General features: G+C 44.9%; 3 protein-coding genes and 1 pseudogene across 4 annotated transcripts; 2 read left to right on the top strand and 2 right to left on the bottom strand.

The window, feature by feature from the left end:
* Positions 1 to 592: 592 nt before the first annotated feature.
* On the bottom strand, positions 593 to 4970 carry LOC101774193 (E3 ubiquitin-protein ligase MBR2). The gene is made up of 6 exons (XM_004966087.3): positions 4834 to 4970; positions 2261 to 3599; positions 2075 to 2125; positions 1892 to 1990; positions 1618 to 1776; positions 593 to 1151 (listed from the first exon to the last, which is right to left on the bottom strand). Exons 2-6 carry the CDS (start codon positions 3539 to 3541, stop codon positions 999 to 1001), a joined length of 1743 nt encoding a protein of 580 aa, XP_004966144.1. The 5' UTR covers positions 3542 to 3599; positions 4834 to 4970; the 3' UTR covers positions 593 to 998.
* Positions 4971 to 10563: 5593 nt separating this feature from the next.
* LOC101760014 (muscle M-line assembly protein unc-89) lies at positions 10564 to 12672 on the top strand. Its single transcript, XM_022826196.1, has one exon. It carries the CDS (start codon positions 10672 to 10674, stop codon positions 12376 to 12378), a length of 1707 nt encoding a protein of 568 aa, XP_022681931.1. The 5' UTR covers positions 10564 to 10671; the 3' UTR covers positions 12379 to 12672.
* LOC101759611 lies at positions 12567 to 14372 on the top strand (annotated as a pseudogene).
* Positions 14373 to 14631: 259 nt separating this feature from the next.
* Positions 14632 to 19692, bottom strand: LOC101773789 (protein STAR1). 2 transcript variants are annotated; one of them, XM_004966086.3, is made up of 4 exons: positions 19185 to 19692; positions 15732 to 15919; positions 15352 to 15609; positions 14632 to 14956 (listed from the first exon to the last, which is right to left on the bottom strand). In XM_004966086.3, exons 1-3 carry the CDS (start codon positions 19639 to 19641, stop codon positions 15358 to 15360), a joined length of 897 nt encoding a protein of 298 aa, XP_004966143.1. In that variant the 5' UTR covers positions 19642 to 19692; the 3' UTR covers positions 14632 to 14956; positions 15352 to 15357. The 2 variants fall into 2 exon arrangements, with proteins under 2 accessions (XP_004966143.1, XP_022681548.1); XM_022825813.1 differs by lacking the exon at positions 14632 to 14956 and having other exon boundaries at positions 15085 to 15609.

Genomic DNA, 19692 nt, shown 5'->3' with positions numbered 1-19692 from the left:
CGAGGTTGGCGGTTAGAAGCTTAATCCAACGCGGAGAAGAAGTCCTGAGGTTAAAAGAAGACAAAGACGTGAGAAGCGTGACTACATGAAGGCATGACAAGCGTGACTACATGAAAGCGTGACAAGCATGATTACATGAAGGCGTGAGAAGCGTGACCACGTAGGAGAATTCAATTTGTACACGTTACCCCAATAACCTTTATGTACGACATATTATAGTAATGTAGCAGATGAGAAAGAACATTTTCAAAATGTAAAGTGGCTCACGGGTCACTATAAAAAGGGAGCCCTACTCTGTTGTAAGGAGAGAGAGACTGATGGTTTTCAAGATCCACCTGTTGTGCTCGAATTCCTTTGAGACCAACACAGCAAATCAGTCTATGGTGCAGTTTTATCTAGTAGAAAAACCTAACATAGTAGTTTGCGCAGAACATCATGGGAGATAAGATATATGAATATCAACCAGAAAGAATACCACATATCCAGGCAGCGCAGCAAGGAACGGTATCCAAGTTCACAAGAGTAGTAGGAATACGAGTGACAGACTGAAGAAACTAGTCTGTAGTCAGCAGTATAGTGCAAGCAAAGTGGAGAACAAGAAGTGTTGCCCAGAAAATTTCTCAGCACCGCTACTGCACCAGTATCTACAGATTATTTTGAGGGCTGAGATGCACTTTGCCATTGTTCTACTCCCCACAAGTTTTACAGCCATCACAGTAGCCACTTATACAATCATGAACACATCTCCTTTCAGCAGGAATGTTTTTGTGCCAAACATTTCAATCAAGGAGAACCATTTCTTAAGAACAGGGAGAACTCCCATTATTTTCTAGTTTCTGACCATACTACTATCGAGGATGTGCTATGAAGAGGAAAGATGCAGTAACAAAATGTACAGGAGAGGGAGGATCTATCATATTCACAAATTGGAGTGAACTTCGTCAGCATCTACAGTGTCTACTAACAAATCCGCACTATTTACGAGTTTGAGAAAAGATTCACGCGTCTCCCTTGTCCACCTCTGATGGTATTGCTGAAGCTTTGCATATTGGACACCAGTTCTTCTGCCTTAGCCATTCGTGAATGCAGCACACATGGTACTGATGTTCACATTGCATCCTACCAATCTCTTCTCCTTCAACGTATTCCTCCTGGAACATTAAGTCGGTGTTACTCAGAAGTACAGGATGCAGAAAACAATAATCATCTAGGGTCCAGGTAGATAGTTGTTTATCTTAAATAAGCAATGGCTAAGGAACATTACATGTCAAAAGGCAAAGTACATAGATATGTATTCGTTTTCTTAATTGGAACACATAGAAGCTTTAGAATGGGGGGAGACATGAATCCTAGACACAAACTTCCACAGCATGATACTTGTGTTCTTTTGCTTTGTGTGCAACCTATGTAATTCCAATTCATAAGTACATAGTTCCCCTTCCAGTTAGCCTATGCTTTGCCATTTGTCAGACAAGGCACTAATGCAGTGCATGTCTTCCCCCAGGAAATTGGTTGAACACAAGAAGTATACCGTCAAGTACTCAAGTTACAATATCAATTTTTCATCAGAATTTAGAACCATGATTGAACACTAAAAATACTTGAGCAAAGCAATACCTGACATATGCTACATTTGACATCATCTACTTCAATGTTGTTCCCATCTCTATCTGAATTTCTTGCTTCGTACACACTTTGGTTGATACACTTGGCAAATTGCTCCTCAGTAAGGGCAGTACTCACTGAGCCAATATGCTCTTCCAAAGCTAGTAGTTCCTGAAAGAGAAAACAAAGGGAGACAGATTACATACCAACGAACCAAAAATATTTAAATTTTTCCTAAGGATATTGAATCAGACAAACAATGGAGACAACAAGTTGCAAGTAATACCTCATACGACATATTGTCGATATCCAATCTCATATCTTGGTGCTGATCATGCAAGCCAAGGCCACTCAGAAGAAGATTAGTTTCCAACACCAGCAATTGCTGCCATTTTTTTTTGTTCAGAACACATCTCAGTGCAAAGTTAGTAAAAGAAGAAAGAAATGGATATCAAGGTAAAGGACGAACCTCGTAAGTCAAATCATCATCATGTTCAATCCTATCCAATGCTAGCAACACCTACAGAGAGTAAACATTGCAGATATCACAATTACTACTACATCACAAAAAAAAATGCACATAGCTTGAATCAATTTCATTGCAAATGAAAATTAACAACTCAGAAAATGCATTTAAAAAGTAATACAAACCAACCTCTGCAATTCCTTCCATGTTTATGTGTCTGTAGCCATCTCTCTCCCCAAAAAGACCGTGGAACATTTGTTGAGGCCTTTCTTCAGGATGAGAAGGAGACCTCCTCCTTGCTGTCCGACTACTTGAGCCTTGACGATTAGATGAATAAACTGCATGAGGCAATTCTCCATAAAAGGGTCTTGCTAGTCTCTGTGGGGAAATGTCATCCGTGGGAAAATGACCTCTTTCTGGACGACGAACCCTCGTAACAGTCTCACGAAGAGCAAATACACCGTCCTCTCTTTCACCCGGCATCCTCTCCCTGGCACGCAGAGTAGAAGGTCGTCTAGTCCTTACTGAATCTGTGGAATCCTGAACACTTGTGCTATTGGTCCTTGCTGATTGTTCAGCAGCTCTAGGTCTAGGCAAACTAGCACGTGGCTGACCTAAATTAGATTGTTCATTTATTCCCCTTGATCTTGAAGAACTTCCTGCATCTGAAGTTCTCTTCTTAGTAACTTCAACCCTCCTATTGTGAACAGAATCAGAAGAAGAACAACCTGAAGGCAAAACATCAGATATTGAAGTGCAACCAAGGCTTTTTAGACCACGTCTCTGCAGTGCAGTACTGGTGGTACCAGGGGCACTTGATAACTTGGCACCAGTGGTGAAACTTTGAGGTACAGTACGCCGATTAACAAAAGTGGAAGCACCTTGAGGTCTACCTGAACTCAATTCTTCTCTATCCTTTTGCCTATGTTCCATACCACTCAATGCAGTATTTCCAGAATCAATAGTACGTGCAGAACTCCTTGAAGAAACAGAAAAGTCTAAAACTCCAAGATCATGTTCTTCTGGCAAGCCTCCTTCAGTAAATGTTGAGGATGACGAACCTCCTGATGTACCCTTCTGTGTGTATGGATGCCTATGTTCATTAGCAACAGCTTTCTTGCCACATTGTAGACGTCTGACTTCAGTTCTTCCGTTGCTGCTTTCAGCAATGTCTGCCTCTGCCAAAAAGGGCCTTTTTTGCCTTTCATCGTGATATTTTCTAACAGGAGCTTTTGAAGAGCTCACAGATGAGGCCTTGGAGCCTGATGAATGGAATGGACCCTGTAAATACCTTGGCTTCTCCTTATTTTCAGTGAATCGGGCTTTCACAGGATTGAGATTTGTACTCTTCCCTGGCCTATTGTTGTATTGGCTTGGCCTATCCTCATTGCTTTGATTTCTCAAGGAAATGCCAGAGCCTCTTCTAAGAAACCCAATTGGGGCAGCGGACCTACTGGAAGATTCGTCCATACCAAAATGCAGCACAATGCAGAGGTGTATTATTCTCCAGAAGACTTTTGCTAGAATTCTGCAACACAAATTTGGTAATGGTTAGCAATGGACAATAGGGTCAAGATGATATGAATACACACATGCAAGACATACTGGAAAAAAAACAAGAATAAGCGCAATGCGGTTCAGCAAAGTAACAGTAGAGAAGGCAATGTTACCAATCTCCAATAGCAACAACCAACTTTGGGCCTACTGTTAGTTAAGAATATTCACCATCAGTCCATTTTTTAAAAAACAAAATTCATCATCACCCCTTGATAGTTATATTTACCATGATCGTGCGATCCTACAAATTTAGTGCATTGTAGCAATATAGCAAGCTCAGCATCTTTGATCATTACCATATTTGTTCTTCACCTTTAAGAGCAAAAAGTTAATCGACATCACAAAGTTTTGTCCACAGCAAAACGGACAAGGGGACATTATCTGTGTGCTATAGTACTCTTGTGATCTTGTCTGGCTCCTTCCTTTCAGAGGAATGAAATTACCACATCAATATCACGCAAAAGACCCGTAGAAGTTACAGTTAGAGTGTGATACAGTATACGCCGAACGAGAGGCATTTCTTGGGACCACACGCTGAATAAAACACTTGGGCCATTGATCATGATAGCATGTGGAAACATCATTCACCTATCTAGCATCCCATGCTAAGCAATTCCTTTCAGGTTCTTAAAAAAATATATTCTATAATGAACATCCATCCACCAACGGAAAGAAATTCTAACATATGGCACTGCGTATTCCATCCAGTTCAAAGAAAAATATGCATGGCACTATCGAAATTCCTCCATGGCGGATTGAATGCAGTGGCTTCTGAATAATTTCAAGAGGATGGTGCCCACTAAATTTCATCCCGCAGCTCTACCACTGAACTCAGACACATGTTGATTACTTCTGAGTTCTGATATTCGGAGAGAAAACCTCCCTACATACCAAACAGGTATACCAAACTAGGAAGAAAAAAGAGGGAAGAACACAACTGAGCACACCAATCCAAGGTCGAAACGAGCCGCACCAGAGCATCAACCAATCCATGCCCAACCTTCGAATCGAAATCGACATATATTCACAAATCATTTGAAAAAAAAAAGAGACAGAGAGCAGGCCTGTACGACTTCTTAATTCCAAACCCCCCCCCCCCCCCCCCCCCCCCAAATTCAAACATACCAAACAAGGAAACGATCAGAGGATTCCGAATTCTAGAACTCCTCCCTCCCCCATCAAATCAAAGTCAGCCATGGCCGTACCTCGCGGAAGCGGAAGCGGCGGCGGCGTCTCCCCCTTTTCTCCTTTCGTTCCCTCGCGGGAGGAAATGGAAGCCGGACAAGACGGCGAGCAAACGAAGGGACGATTTGGTCAGATCCGAGGCGGATTTATTTAGCGGCCTTAGCGGGTCGGGTCGCCGTCACGCAGAGTGAGCGCGTGAGGCGTGATGATCCCTCGGCGGGTTAGCGAAGCCCCGTCTCGGTCTCGCCCCCACGTGGCGGCGCTGACTGGGCCGCACCGGCGCACGCGTCGTCGTCGTGGACTCACCGGTGGGTGCCCGTGACTCACCCGGGGGCCTGGGCGGCTCACGCGCACGGTCAGGTAGAGATCAGCCGCCGTTGAGATTCGTGGGGGGGGGACGAGGACCCGGTTGTCCGCGTCGGCGCGAGCACGGGTTAAACGCCGGCCGCCGCCGCCGGTTGGAAATTTCAGCAGAAGAAACCAATCGACAAAGCAATCCTTTATCAAAAAAAAATGACAGAGCAAGGTTTTTCCGTGACTTATCCGTTTGAAATTTCTTTCAGTTTAAAGTAAAGTCGGAAAGGAAAACTTAATTGTTTAAGAAAAAGATTGAGTTCTAATTGGAATTTTGAAAGATGGTAGGAGTAGCTTTCTTGGCCCCATCCATCATTTTCCGTCCTTTTGAAGGGGCCTGTCATCCATCATCGGCTATGGATCAAATTTTAGATAGAGAATGCAATGCTCCATCAGAAAGATTCGAAAGCAGGAGCAGGGAAAGGATGTCGGCCATTTGGAGATTGCTCTGCATTAACAAAAAAACTTGTTCCAAACTCACAGAGATGCTGCAAACATTTCCTCATTAGCATGCAACTACTAGATTGTATGCCAAAACTAGGTATCATGGAGAAGAGCATGCCAAAACTACTCATAAAACCATCCTAGGGTTGCAAATTGAAAAAAAAATTGGTAGTTCGAGGGTACAAAATGAACACCCTTTTCAAGTTTAAGGTTGAAAAACAGATCAAGGCTATAGCTCAAGGTTGAATACATGGGCTTTTTTCTTGTTTAAATATACTTAGCGTTTGTTTTGTTAATAAGGTGCCTAATCCACCTCATCGTTCAATGTAGATGGGATATAATTCCTGTTAATCTTGGTTAGAAAGATGAGTAGGTAGGTTAACATGAGATGAGTTGCTCCTTTCTCAAATGAAACAGATGCATGGCTTGTTCAAGTCCTAATCTCGCCTTAATCTTTCCTCTAGAATCCATTAGACAGTGGTAAACAGTGCCTTTCAGAATAAAAGAATAGCAGGTTTCTGGTACAAGCCTGCTTCTTGATATAGGAATGGAAAAATATATATGGTTTTGTGATTATGTATGCTTCAAGGGTGCTTATTTGGTGATTGATGGTCTGGTGATGTGAGGAGTTAACTCCTTTTCTTTGTCATTTTTTGACCAATAAGGAACTGGGACCAGCGGCAAGTACAAACTACCAACTGCAAAGGGGTGCTTAAATATTGGGATCATTTCGATTAAAACATTCAAGCTGCTCGAATGACAGGCTAACACATATAAATAAGCTTCTTAATCAAAGCATATCAACAGAGTTAAGTAGATACCGAAAAGAAAGGGTTAGGTTTTGTCCTTTTTAAAAAGAAAGACAGAAGGGTTAGGTCGAAACAGAGCTTGTGAACGTGAGTTGCTATGGCAGTTGCAAATTAGACGAAATGAAATGGAAAAGAAAAATGATACATGGAGTAGGTAGCTCATGCACAATACCGGGACAAGTGTCGGACCAAATCAGCACCAGCAACCGTGTCCTTATTATAAGTTCTATGCTTTTTTAATTGAAAAAAGAACTTTTTTTTCGAAATACTTAATTGAAAAAGAACTAAACAAAGAAACATAGAGGCATTGAGGCATACAGCCTGACAAAGTGGATCCACTTTGTAACGGCGCCAAAGGGGGAAGCTCCATGCATGTCTGTAGCACGCGTGTACACTTATTTGTGTGTGTGTGTGTGTTTTGCAGCGTGTATGTGGACATATACGTCAAACAAATAACACATTAAAGAGGAGATAGAGAGAGAGAGAAAGAGAGGTGGAGGACTAATGGCCGGCCAGGTAAGCCGAGTTCTGGATGACGGCATGCACTATGTTATTCATAGTGGCCGCAAAGATCTTTTATGTTAATCCATCAAAGGAATCTTTGTTCTTCACGCTGTCTGTCTCTCTGTTTATAATCTTTGATGATTCATTAATCCTTGCAACAGTTTCCATCATCTTGTGTGCATGTGCATTCTAGGCAACTAAGAGGTTCTCTTCTGACATGCCGTAATCTATGGTGACTGAAGCCTTTGTTTGGAATTCTGCAATCCTCCTCCTGTGTGAGGCCAAAGCCGTCTGTCTCCTTTGCCTCCGTCTTTGTCACATCCTGTGGCTTTTGGTTGTGCCTTCCTTTGGTGAAAGGGAGCATCTAGTGCGTAGTCCTTTGCCTTTGGCCATGATTGCTTCTTGTCTCGAAACGGAACAACCAGCTTTTTGCAAGGAATTGGACCCCCTCCTTCCCCGCCACCAAAGTTATGCTACAGTTTTGCATCTTTTTTTTTTCCAGCTAGAACATTGGTTGATTCTTCAGGGCTCAAGAAACTTCATTCAGGCAGTTTTGCATGGCATTGCCAATCAAAGAAATCATGCGAGGAATCTCTGCTTAATTACCCAAAGTGTTGGGTGTTATGCTGACAAAACAAAATACTAGCTCGCTCTGAATCTGAATATCTGACGATGATGCAGATAGAGGTGGTTGGACGTCGTCAGTTATCCGTGCCACTAGACGAGCATGACCATGATGGACGATGAGCGAGCAGCATGTCATTACCTGGCGTCCGTTGGTCCGAGGCCAATCATCATGCAACGGCAACGGCATCTGTCCACTAATCCTTGTCGCGCGCTTACCTGAACCTGAACTAACAGGCCATTATATTAGCTGTCGTCGTCGAATTCAGAATTCTTCAATGGAACTGCAAGAATCCACGGGGACTTTGCTTGGAGCTCAACTCAATGATGCAACAGCTTTTGCCTGACAGCCGAACGCGTCCGGTTGCAGGGTATGATTGGATTGCCGCTTGCTGCGGCATTGCATTGCATCCCCCCCCGGTGGTGGCAGACAAAGAAAGCATGGAGGACGCGATCGATGCGAGCCCGGGCGTGGCGATAAACAAGCCGTAGCCAGATTGGCAGACTACCCAACAATCCCGCAGCGTGAATCATGCATGCAGGTTATGTGCGTGCGCGTCCAGATACTCTTGTTTTAGACTTTTAGTCACGATGACCGCCGGGACCGAAGCAACCCCGATGCGCTGGGCCGTGCGGGTAGTGCCGGTGCCGGCTGCCGAGAGCAACGACGCCCAAAGGGTGCGTGCGTGTCGTTGGGTGCGCGCGCCCACGCGGCAACGACGGAGCCCCGGCGGGGGTGATGGAGGCGTCGTACTTGCCGGTGGGTACGTACGAGCCACGGCGGCAAGCGACCCGATGGATGGATGGATGGATGGAGTGCGTGTGCGTCTTTCTTTCGGCTGTTGGCTACCGCCAGATCAAAAGTAGGCGTACCCAGCTTGCGAGGGAGGGTCGCGCTGGACACCACCAGTACAGCTACAGCAGCAGCATCGGTTGGAGTGGAGTCAACGAGCGCGTGCGGATCCTCCTTTCTGTTTGGTTTGGTTTCGCCTCCTGAGAGCGAGGAGATTGGAATCCTCGCCCCTGCCGTGCCGTGCCAACAACAAGGGAACGCCCGAACGGGGGAACAACGGCCGGGGCGCGCGTGTCTGGTGTCGTCGAGTTCGGCCTTCGGCGTCCCTCTACGGCCTTGCTTGGGCGTCGTGGGAGGACGCTGAGGAGACAGGCCGAGAAGCAATAATGGGGCTTGGCAGAGAAATGGCCCAATCGAGCGGGAGAATAACCAATGAATGAATGCATTCTTGTGGATCTCCTCCCACCTCGATGAGAGCCCAATCTGGTGGTGCGGCTCAATCATCTGGCCCAACCGGCCCATGCTAGTCCAAAACCTGGAAACTACGTCCATGAGAGCCAAAGATTTTTTTTTTAAACGAGGAATAAAATAACCATGAATGCATGGAGCCGTTAATTAGTACCTCAAATAAAAACTGAAACGCAAGTGATCAACCACTTCCATGTGAAAGTTTGACCTACCAAAATTGAAAACTTGATCAAAGTTTGCTCCTGAACCTTTTTTCCACCCGAATTTGCCACAAACTTTAGTAAAGTGAAGAAAAACAAATCTCCTGGAACAACATCGAACTTTTGCTGCTAAATTCATCCTTGCATCATCCATTTTGTTTTTGTTTAAACTAAAGGCTGGAGCACTGCCGCATTATTTAAGAAGAAGTTACCTCATAGTAAGGGAAATGAGGCCAAACCGAACAATGCTCAGTTAATTTAATTATGGAAAACCGAGCGAAAATCACACAAAAGCGGTTGCAATACCTAGCTAAACTAGGCATAAGCACCCCCACAGATGACCAAATACCTAACTGCAATCCATTTTGACCTGAAAACTCAACTAGCATGCCTACAGTCCAGAAAGGCAGAGAAGGTGAACAACATATGAAAAAAGTTCTTTTGGAGCCCCCTATGGATAAAGATCGAGGTGTGTAAAAATAGCCAAACGGAGAGCAACTGCTGGAGAGACGGATGCTTCACCAGGTGTCAACTAGTAGCCGGCCCAAACAGTTCTAAACTACGGATTTGACAAGTTCTGTTTGCAAACATGGGGTTCCTCTATTGCCCGGCTTTTTCTCATCTTTGTTGCCCTCCTCTCCTCGCTCCCCTCCCCCGTTCCCCCCGCGCCACGCCATTCTTGGCCGTTTCAAGGTTACAAAGGTACGACGCTTTCTCCACTCCTCTTCGTTTCGAGACACGCAATGCCAACCAGACTAGATTAGTATGACGTATTCTTCATTATTCCTGCGGTTGAGAAAGCAACCATGAATTGATCTCATCGGGTTCCAGGTATGCTGTCGTCATCTTTGTTCTTATTCCAGGTATGCGTTATCGTATCTAATGTTATCATGCTACTATATCATGTCTGGCTTTAGAGTTACACAAATTCGCAAAAAAAAGAAAAAGTTAGGCAAGAAACATTATTAGAACATCAAACTGGATTACTTTTTCTGCTGCCTTTTTTTTTCTTTAACCGTTGCAGTCATTTTCTCCAACAGAATCGAAAGAACTCCCCTGCCTATTTGACATAACGAAGAAAATTATCACAAAAAAAAGAGAAACTTGACCGTGTATTTCGGCTTGTGGAACAAAATATGATTCCTTCTTGGTTTTTTTTATGAAAAGAATCATCATAAAACATTTGCACCCAAATAAATGAGAGAATAGGGCGACACCCAAACATTTGCAGTAGATCAAAGTTCAAACAGTTTTTTTTTTTTGGTAATCAAGCAAAAGTTCAGACAGAATATTGTAGTCTACATGTGCAATAGATTGAATTTGAGTGGAAATGGTTTGACAATGTTGGAGAGCAGATGGACATCAAATCAAAAGATTACTTTTTTCCTTTAAATAGAAAACATCAAATGCTCGTTCTACAACGTGGCAGGAGCGTTTGTCACAGAGACAACGGTGAAGAGAGAAAATACACAAAAAAAAGGGAAACATGGCATGCATGTTGTTGAGAAACATCTCAAGGTCAACCATATACAAAATCAGAGCTGAGAAACTAGAAATCTCCCAAATCGATGTTCATCCTGCCATGCATTAGCAGGCTAAATGCGTGTTAGCGTGCAGTAAGCTCCAACAAACAACTGACAAATCTCTCGGCTTCGTTTTGTTATGCAGCGGAAGCAGCCGCCCATGGCCACACGGCCGTCGCCGCGGTCGAGCGACGGCACGCGCCCAAGAAGCAAGAGCGGGGCCGGCAGGCCACCGTCGAGCCCGCGCAGCTCCGACCCGTCGCGCCCGTCCACGGGCCGCTCGGCTGCGGCTTCCGACAAGCCGTTGCCGTCGTTCCTCCGCCCCACCGTGAGCTCGTCGCTGCACAGCTCCTCGTCCTCTTCTTCCTTGGTGTCGCCCTCCTCCTCCTCCTCCAGCTCCAAGGGCGCCGCCGCCACGGCGAGGCGGTCCGCCGACAAGGCCCCGGCGCAGCCGCTGGGCGCGCTGCGGCCGATCACTCCCAAGGACAAGGCCAAGGCGCCCGCGGCGGCATCGGCGTCGTCATCCACGACGCGATGGTCCGCGGTGTCGCCTAGGCAGCTGATGCAGAAGGCGTCCAACGCCCTCAGAGCCACCAGCAAGTCCCACGGCAAGAAAAGCAAGGAGGCGGCGGCGTCCGGCAAGGGCGGAGCCAAAGGCGAGGCGGCGAGAGCACGGTCCCAGCAGCCTGAGACGCCCGCCGAGCCGTCGCCGGCCGTGACCCCCGTGGACTCGGAGGAGCCTATCCTGTACGAGCCTGAAGGTGGTGTTCAAGATGAAGAGCACGTAGCGACGTCGTCGCGGGAGGCTGTCAGTACTGACATCGCCACCGTGGAGGAGAGAGATCACGAAGAGCAGGCCGTCGAGGTGGAGAAGACCATACTGGAGGAGCCTGAGGCTGTGAAGGAAGCGCCGCCGGAGCCGCAGCTGCAAGAAGAGAAGCCGCAAAGCAGTGCGGTTGCGGAGACAGAGGCGGAGTCCCAGAAGAATGCAGAGGATGAGTCGCCGGCCGTCGTCGTAGAAGAAGCCGCGGTGAAGGAGGCAGCAACACCGGTGGGACAAGACGAGCCGGCCACCAGCACAGTGGCAGAGAAGGTCGTCGAAGAGACGAAGGCCGAGGAGAGGCAACAGGAAGATGCTCTGAAACCAGAAGAGATCACAGAGAACTCTGAAACGAGCGTGATCTCTGATGAACAATCAAACGAAGAAAGAAATGTGATATCTGAAGAACTGTCAAAGGAAGGAAGCAGCATGATCTCTGAAGAACGGCCAAAGGAAGCAAGCAGCTTAATCTCTGAAGAACTCAAGGAGGAACCGAGCGTGATCTCTGAAGAACAAGAGGAAGCAAATCCTGCGCCTATCCAGAAGCACGAGGAGGTGGCCGAGGAGGCTGAAGTGGCTGCTGGATCGAGCGCGTCAGCCCCGACAACGCCACTGAAAGAAGCAGCTGACGACGACGGCGACGAGGAGGCAGTGGCCAAACAGGTGAGCGCTTCGGAGCCCGTAACGCCGGTTGCAGAAGCCATCAGCAAGAGCAAGGCGGTGATCGAGACGCAGCAGAGCGCATCGGCGCCAGTGACGCCGGTGAACGCCGCCAAGAAGAGCGGCCCATCAAAGCCGCAGGCGACGATCCCCGAGGAGTCCGCGGCGATGGCGTTCAAGGGGCGCAAGGTGAAGACGGCCATGGAGAAGCGGTCGGACGAGGAGCAGCCCAAGAAGAAGGAGGTGGCGCGGAGCAATGACGTGCTCGAGGAGGCCAAGAGCAAGCTGATGGAGAAGAGGAAGAGCAAGGTGAAGGCGCTGGTGGGCGCGTTCGAGACCGTCATGGACAGCCCCCGGGCAAGTTGAGCTGATCAAAATTTGGAGGGAATGTTGAGTGGTGATGTCAGATGTGTGGTTTGAATTTTGATGGGGTGTTCTGATAGTTTGCTTTCTTGTTTGTTGATCGTTGCTTCTTGTGCTCACGTAAACAGATGGAGATGTGTTATTGCTGATTTGTTTATTTTCTTGATGGACCTGTTATTTATAAGGAGAGAATGGCAGTTTATATGTGGCTTTGTTTGATGCAATGTAAGGTTTCCATGTATCATGTATGTGATGTAGCGCTACCAGGGTACGTTTAGCTTTTCCCTTGACATACAGTTGTAGAATAACACAATTAAATGGGACAGTTTGTATTGTTGAGATTGCAAGCATCAGTTTGTATTGTTCATGCGTCGCTGCAGATATGCTCTACATGCTGATCCATATGGGCTGGAGTCTTTACATGAAACTGAGGCCTTTGAGAATTGGATTTTGAGTTCGTTTATTTGTTTAAAACTTGTGTGTGATTGTCGTCCAGCTCTCTGTTGTTGGCTTCGTGCTCCATTTCATCTTCACCCAGAACAACACCGCACCCTGGATCCTCCTCGCCTACCTCTTCATGGTATGTACCTGATCAAACTATCAATTGATGTTCCTTTTACATATAGTTGCTATTCTTTAAGATTTGGTTCCTCGCTTAGAATACTTTTTAGGTCTTGTTCTTTAGCAGTTGCTTTTTTGTTTTGTTGATGGTTTTGATCCCAGTAAGAGTGCCGAGCTAGTTTACTTGTGGGTGGAATGAGCTAGGTCAAGTTACTTTAGCTCTTCTCACTTCTTTGCATGTGATCTTTCTATTGTAAACTGCTAATCCTAGTATACTGAATCTGAATAGTAGTCAGCTTTCAATCATAAAAATCAGCTATGATTGCTTTGATAATCTTAATCAACACATAGAGGTGACAGTTGCCGGCTACACGGCTGGCCAGCGTGCGAAGCAGGTCCCTCGCGGGAAGTATATCTCTTTCGTGTCCATCTTGGTTGGCACGGTGATCACCATGATCCTGATCCTCATGCTCAAAGTGTTCCCATTTACCCCACGGTACATCATCCCTGCCGCCGGTCTGATGGTTGGCAACGCCATGACCGTCACTGGTATCGCCATGAAGAAGCTCCAGGAGGATGTGACGATTGAAAAGAACCTGGTCAGCTACAAGCCCTCTCACAACTTGGAGACATGTGCCATTTAATTTTCTTTCCCTTGGCTAAATCTTCTTTCTTCAACATTACAAAATGACAATTTTCTTGTGAGTTTTACTCCTTTTTCTAGTATGTGTGAGATGCATGCGTTTTGTTAGTAGAAGTTGGAACTACAAAGTACAGAGGATGCATAGTGTTACTGTTCACCATCTGGCAATAGACATGCTTTGAGTTTTACTTTGGCTTGCACAACCCTTCTTTTTTTAGCGGGACTTAATACTAGCTATGAAACAATATAGATGGGTTTCTTGAAACATTACTATAGAGAAAATAGGTGGCTATCACATCACAACTAGCTCTAATTAGCTTCAAATGTGTCATAATGTACAAAGTATAACACATATAACATATTATGATTCGTGAACTAAATAAATATTAATTTGTGGAATGATCATCCTACTAAAATCGCAAACATTTACACGTCCATCTTTTCTCTTTTCTTTGCAGGTGGAGTCTGCACTTGCTCTTGGTGCAACCCCACTCCAGGCGACACTCCAACAGGCGAAGAGGGCACTGGGGATTGCCTTGGCCCCCTCCATTGACAACGCCAAGACGATGGGATTGGTCTCTTTCCCAGGCGCCATGACAGGTCTCATTATGGCGGGTGCATCACCGGTTGAGGCCATCCAAGTGCAAATCGTTGTTAAGAACATTGTTATAACTGCCTCCACGGTGAGCATCATCATCTCATCCTACCTATGTAGGAAGGCCTTTTTTTACCGAGGCCTTCCAACTTAGTGATGAAGTTTTCGATGACTAGGGTGGTTAATTAGTATTGGAGTACAAGAAATTTTTTGTCTTCTGCCATGGTTTAATAGGCCAACGCGTCAGTGCAAATTAGCTTGACATGGTATTGAATACAAATGTATTGATTTGATTTAGATAGATTAAATAACTTCTGCAAAACTAAATAAGTTGGCAAAACATTCGCAAAGATACATAGTTCAGAATTATATCATGAAACTACAAATTTAAATAGAACACTTAAATATGTAATTTGGTGCCAAGAACATGGATACATGGACACATCTCGCTCGTCCAAGAACATGCAGACACCTATAGGATGGAGTGCGTCGCGCGACAGTATGTGAACGTTTCATGCACCCTGTACCATGACTTGCTCTCTGTTGTGTGCTAGTGCCCCACTCCATCCTCAAAACAATGACATGTGTGGGGCGTGGATGCATGCAGAGGCATTTATTTCGAGGGTTGTTCGATTATGTGAAGAGACGCAGTTTGGGGATGTTATGTGGCTAGGCTAGGGACTTGAGGATCTAGGAAAGATGATGATATACCTACATGCACTCACCTGCTAAGTTGATATGTCCAAATGAGCAATTAGAGAGTGCACCCACCTGCCAAGTTACTGCACCGAAAAGAACAATTAGAGATATGATGCACCTAAATGCACCCATCTGCCAAGTTTAATTTGTGTACTAATCATACATTTAATTCTTTAATATAATACTCAAATTTACACGAAACATCAATATATTACTATTTTTACACATCCTTGGATAACCATACTAGTATTTTACATATACTTTTAGCTCTCATCATACACCTTGCAGTATAAACATTATTCTTCCTTTGCTTCAAAGTGCAAAGCATGTATCATACCAAGATTTAGTATTACACATCTATGTTAACGGGAACATCAATCTATATTTCTTTTTCAAGAATTTTTTTTTCTAACACCCATGTGTTTTAAGAACATGTGATGCAAATTTATTTTCTATCGATCTTCCACTTTTTAGATACCTTTAGCTAGCTAAGCTCGAGGAAGCGCCGTGCCATCGGATGCTTGGCACTAGACAGCTCGGACGGTGGAAGAACCTCCACGATTTCGCCGGCGACAAGGAGGCACACCAGGTCCGCGATGCGCTGGATCTGCTTCACGCTGTGGGAGACGATCACAGCGGTGAGCCCCCTCGTCTTGTTCAGCCGCACAATGGTGTCCTCGATGTTCTGTGTGGATATGGGGTCCAGCGCGCTCGTCGGTTCATCCAACAGGAGCACCTGCAGCAATACAAGAAAAAGATCATCTCAGAAGCAATGGCAAGAGCATGAGATTCCATAGTGATCGTCTGATCGAGCAATGGAAGGGATTGAAAGAAGCACGAGTGTGTACGCGCCCATGCCTCGGGTTCGTTGGCGAGCGTGCGTGCCAAGGCGACGCGCTGCGCCTGGCCGACGGACAGCTCGGTGGCCGGCTTGGAGGACATGGCAGGATCCAGGTCGGCCAGGTTCAGCAGATTCTGCACTTCGGCTTCGGTGAGCTCCTTGCCACGCAGCTTTGGCCCATAGCGCACGTTGTACGCCACGGTTCCTGGCGTAGCAGGTAGCTTAGAAAGACAAATCAAACCAATCTTACAAAGCTCTGAATAAAGTTTGTCTTTTTTTCGGGAGGGGGATGAAGTTATCAGCAGTTTTATACTCTTTTCTTTCCCAAAAATATGGTACGCATCCTCTCTCTTTTTTTTGTTCACCATTTGTGTCATTCCTCAAAGCGTTCACCTTTTTTTAGTTAAGGAGTTGGTAAGGAGCTTTAATTTGAGAAAGGAGTCGGTAAACATTTGACTGCTCTTTCAGAACAAAGCAGTAGACTCCACAGCGTATACTCTTTAGACGCTAGCAGGCATACCATCCTTTCTTAAGAAAATATTTCTCTTTCTAGTTCTATTGCTTGGAATGGGCTAATTTTTAGTGCAAAAGGTTACCATCACCTAGTTGCTGGAGGCTTGATGAACTGATGATGTGTGCCAGGAACAATTCAAATGACATTAGCAAGTCTTTATCCAATTGATATGAAAACGGCATGTAGATTTCACAGAAAAAGTCAATGTACACCTTCACGTGGTGTTATGAAATCCCAGAATCTTTGTTAAAGAATTTATTGCGTGCCTGCTTAAGCAATAATCAAACAGAATGGTTTTGTATATTTGAGTGCTTACTAATGACTATCAAACGACAAGAATGAAAGCCCGTCTAAATTCACCGAGGCCACCAGCTCTTGCTCGTCCCAGTCGACACGATTTCATTAACTAACTGTTCATTTGCACAGCACTTCTCAAAACGAAGATCATGTACACCCTTCAGTCACAAATAAATAATTCTTTAGATATCGACAATGTCTAAACCATAATTTTTTACAAGTGCTTTTGTTAAAATATTTAGTACGCTTTCGAGACAAATTTACTCGAATCATTTTGAAAAATAATCAAAACTCAAGACATAAAAAGTAATATACAGCAAAACTTTAGAAAGGTTGATCTAAGATAATCTGAAGTGTCAGTTATTTGTTAATATAGGGAGTACTACGGCAATAATTGAGGAGAACACGTCAGTAGAAAAAGGTCAGATCTGTCAGTCCTAGTCCATGCTTTACTATGTCAAAACCGTCCTTTGGCTAATAATAAGGCCATGTTTAGTTACTCCCAACTCCCAACTTTGACACTATGCAAAAAGAAGATTCCCCATCACATCAAACTTGCGGTACATGCATGGAGTACTAAATGTAGATGAAATTAAAAACTAATTGCACAGTTTTGTTGTACTTTGCGAGACGAATCTTTTGAGCCTAATTAGTCAATATTTGGACAATAATTCACAAATACAAACGAAACGCTACAGTGTGCTACAGTGCTGTAACAGTAATTTGGCACCTCCCAAATTCCCCAACTAAACAAGGCCTAAATCCCATTTTGAAACCAAGAAATCTAAGGCATCGTTGCCACACCTTTCAAGCTAAGGTCATGTTTAGTTCCTCAAAACTCCCAACTTTAACACTATGTAAAAAGAAGATTTCCCGTCACATCAAACTTGCGGTACATGCATGGAGTACTAAATGTAGACGAAATCAAAAACTAATTGCACAGTTTTGTTGTACTTTGCGAGACGAATCTTTTGAGCCTAATTAGTCAATATTTGGACAATAATTCACAAATACAAACGAAACGCTACAGTGTGCTACAGTGCTACAACAGTAATTTTGCACCTCCAAACTTTGGGCAACTAAACAAGGCCTAAAATTCTCAACGTGCGCGCACCTGTCATCATCTGCGAGCAAAATGATGTCACAAAAATCGTGCTTAGCGTCACCCATACTTCCATAACAAAAGAAACTTCAACGCTTTCAAACTTTAGCAGGGTCACGTTGGATATTCGGATGCTAATTAGAAGGACTAAACATGAGCTAATTACAAAACTAATTGCACAGATGGAGTCTAATTCGCGAGACGAATCTATTAAGGCTAATTAATCCATCATTAGCAAATGGTTACTGTAGCACCACATTGTCAGATCATAGACTAATTAGGCTTAATAGATTCGTCTCGCGAATTAGACTTCATCTGTGCAATTAGTTTTGTAATTAGACTATATTTAATACTCCTAATTAGTATCCAAACATCCGATGTGACAGGTGCTAAAGTTTAGCACGGTGTTCCCAAACACCCCCATCTGATTCATTTTGTGTTTGACTCAAATGAGACCTTCAAGGCTTCATTCTTTTATTTATTCCAAATCAAGTGAGCACTTTTGCTTGAAAAGGTGTTTCTGCGACACTATAATTTTGTAGCTTTTATTAATTTTTGCAATGGATGCTAGTGTTATATTTTATAGATCATGTTAGACAAAGTGATTGTGAACAGAGATGGATTAATTAGTATTTAATTATCATCGTTGCTAATTAACTTTCACAATTGTCAAAGTGGGAAAGTTTTTTAATCGCTAATGCGGTAATGCTCTTGATCTAATACATGTACAGTCCACAAATGCTGATGAATATATCTAGGAAGCAAATTAGCTTGCAAAGCGGCACTACCGAAATGGCAAATAAGACATTATAATGATGACAACTTAATGATTGCGCCAATTTAATTTCGCGCTATACTCAAGATCACCTTCTCTATGTTTATGTTTAGATCTATAGTTTATCAATTTCGGATGATGTTATCAAATGCGATTATAATAGGCCAACGACCTAAAATATAGGCTGGCAAGAATCACTTCCATTTTGTAGCTGACAACACATTCAACAAAAACAATCTTGGTCACACAAATCTTTACCCCTAACTTAGTTTTGGACTCGTCCAAATAAACTAAGATATGGATTTATTCTCTGAAAGTAGCAAATAATTAGTTTCTTTTTTATAATTAATAATTAGTTTCTTCTGAAAAAGCCATGAGAACACGTGCTTTTTAAAAAGAAAGTAATTAAAAGATGCAAGAACCACCATATGTGTACTGTCATAGTGGACGTGTATGATTTTGATTTTCTCGACATTTTGAGTCCCGAAGAGATTTTCTCAATTTCAAGGGGGAAGCTCCAAAAGGTCCAAAGCCATCCTTTTGGCTCTTGCTGTGATCATGAGTGTCGATTCCCGATCGTACGGTCTAGGTGCGTGCATTGACCTGTTTGGCTGGACTTATAAGCCGACTGAAAAGCTGAAACGGCTGATTTGTTATGAGAGAAAAACACTGTTTGGTGATTTATAAGCTCAAGCGAACAGAGTTCAAATGGTCTTTTCTCGTTGAATAAAAGGCAATTAGGCAGAGGGAACGGAGTGTACTGGCCGGAGTACGCGACGTACCTTCGAACATGGCAGGTTGCTGGAAGAGCATGCCGACCCTTCGCCGGAGCGTGCGGACGTCGAGGCCGCAGATGTCGGCGCCGTCGAGGAGCACGGCGCCGGGCGCGGGCTCCCAGAGGCGGTTGAGCGCGCGGAGCAGCGTGGACTTGCCGCTGCCGCTGGGCCCGATGACGCCCATCACCACGCCGCGCGGCACGTCCAGGTCGACGCCGCGCAGGATCTCCTGGCCGCCCGCCGCCTGCCGCCTCAGCTCGCGCACCCGTATCTTGGGGGGACCAGCCGCTGCCGGCGCCGCCGCCCCAGCAGCTCCGCCGCCGGCGAGTAGCCCGCCCACGTCCAGCAGGAGCTCCCTGGCTTCTTCGTCTTCCTCATCGTCGGACAAGCGAAACGTTGGTGCGATGACAAGCTCAACGCCATGGTTCGTCTGGGATTGTTGCTGACGTGAAGCTGAGTCCATTGGAGACCCGCGAGGAGAGTGATAGGAAAAGCAAACGGATTGTGCAGGATA

Source organism: Setaria italica, chromosome IV (genome assembly GCF_000263155.2).
Source record: "Setaria italica strain Yugu1 chromosome IV, Setaria_italica_v2.0, whole genome shotgun sequence".
NCBI classification, from domain to species: Eukaryota; Viridiplantae; Streptophyta; class Magnoliopsida; order Poales; family Poaceae; genus Setaria; species Setaria italica.
The sequence above is the reverse complement of the archived record's forward strand: the minus strand, read 5'-3'. Positions and strand labels throughout refer to the sequence as shown.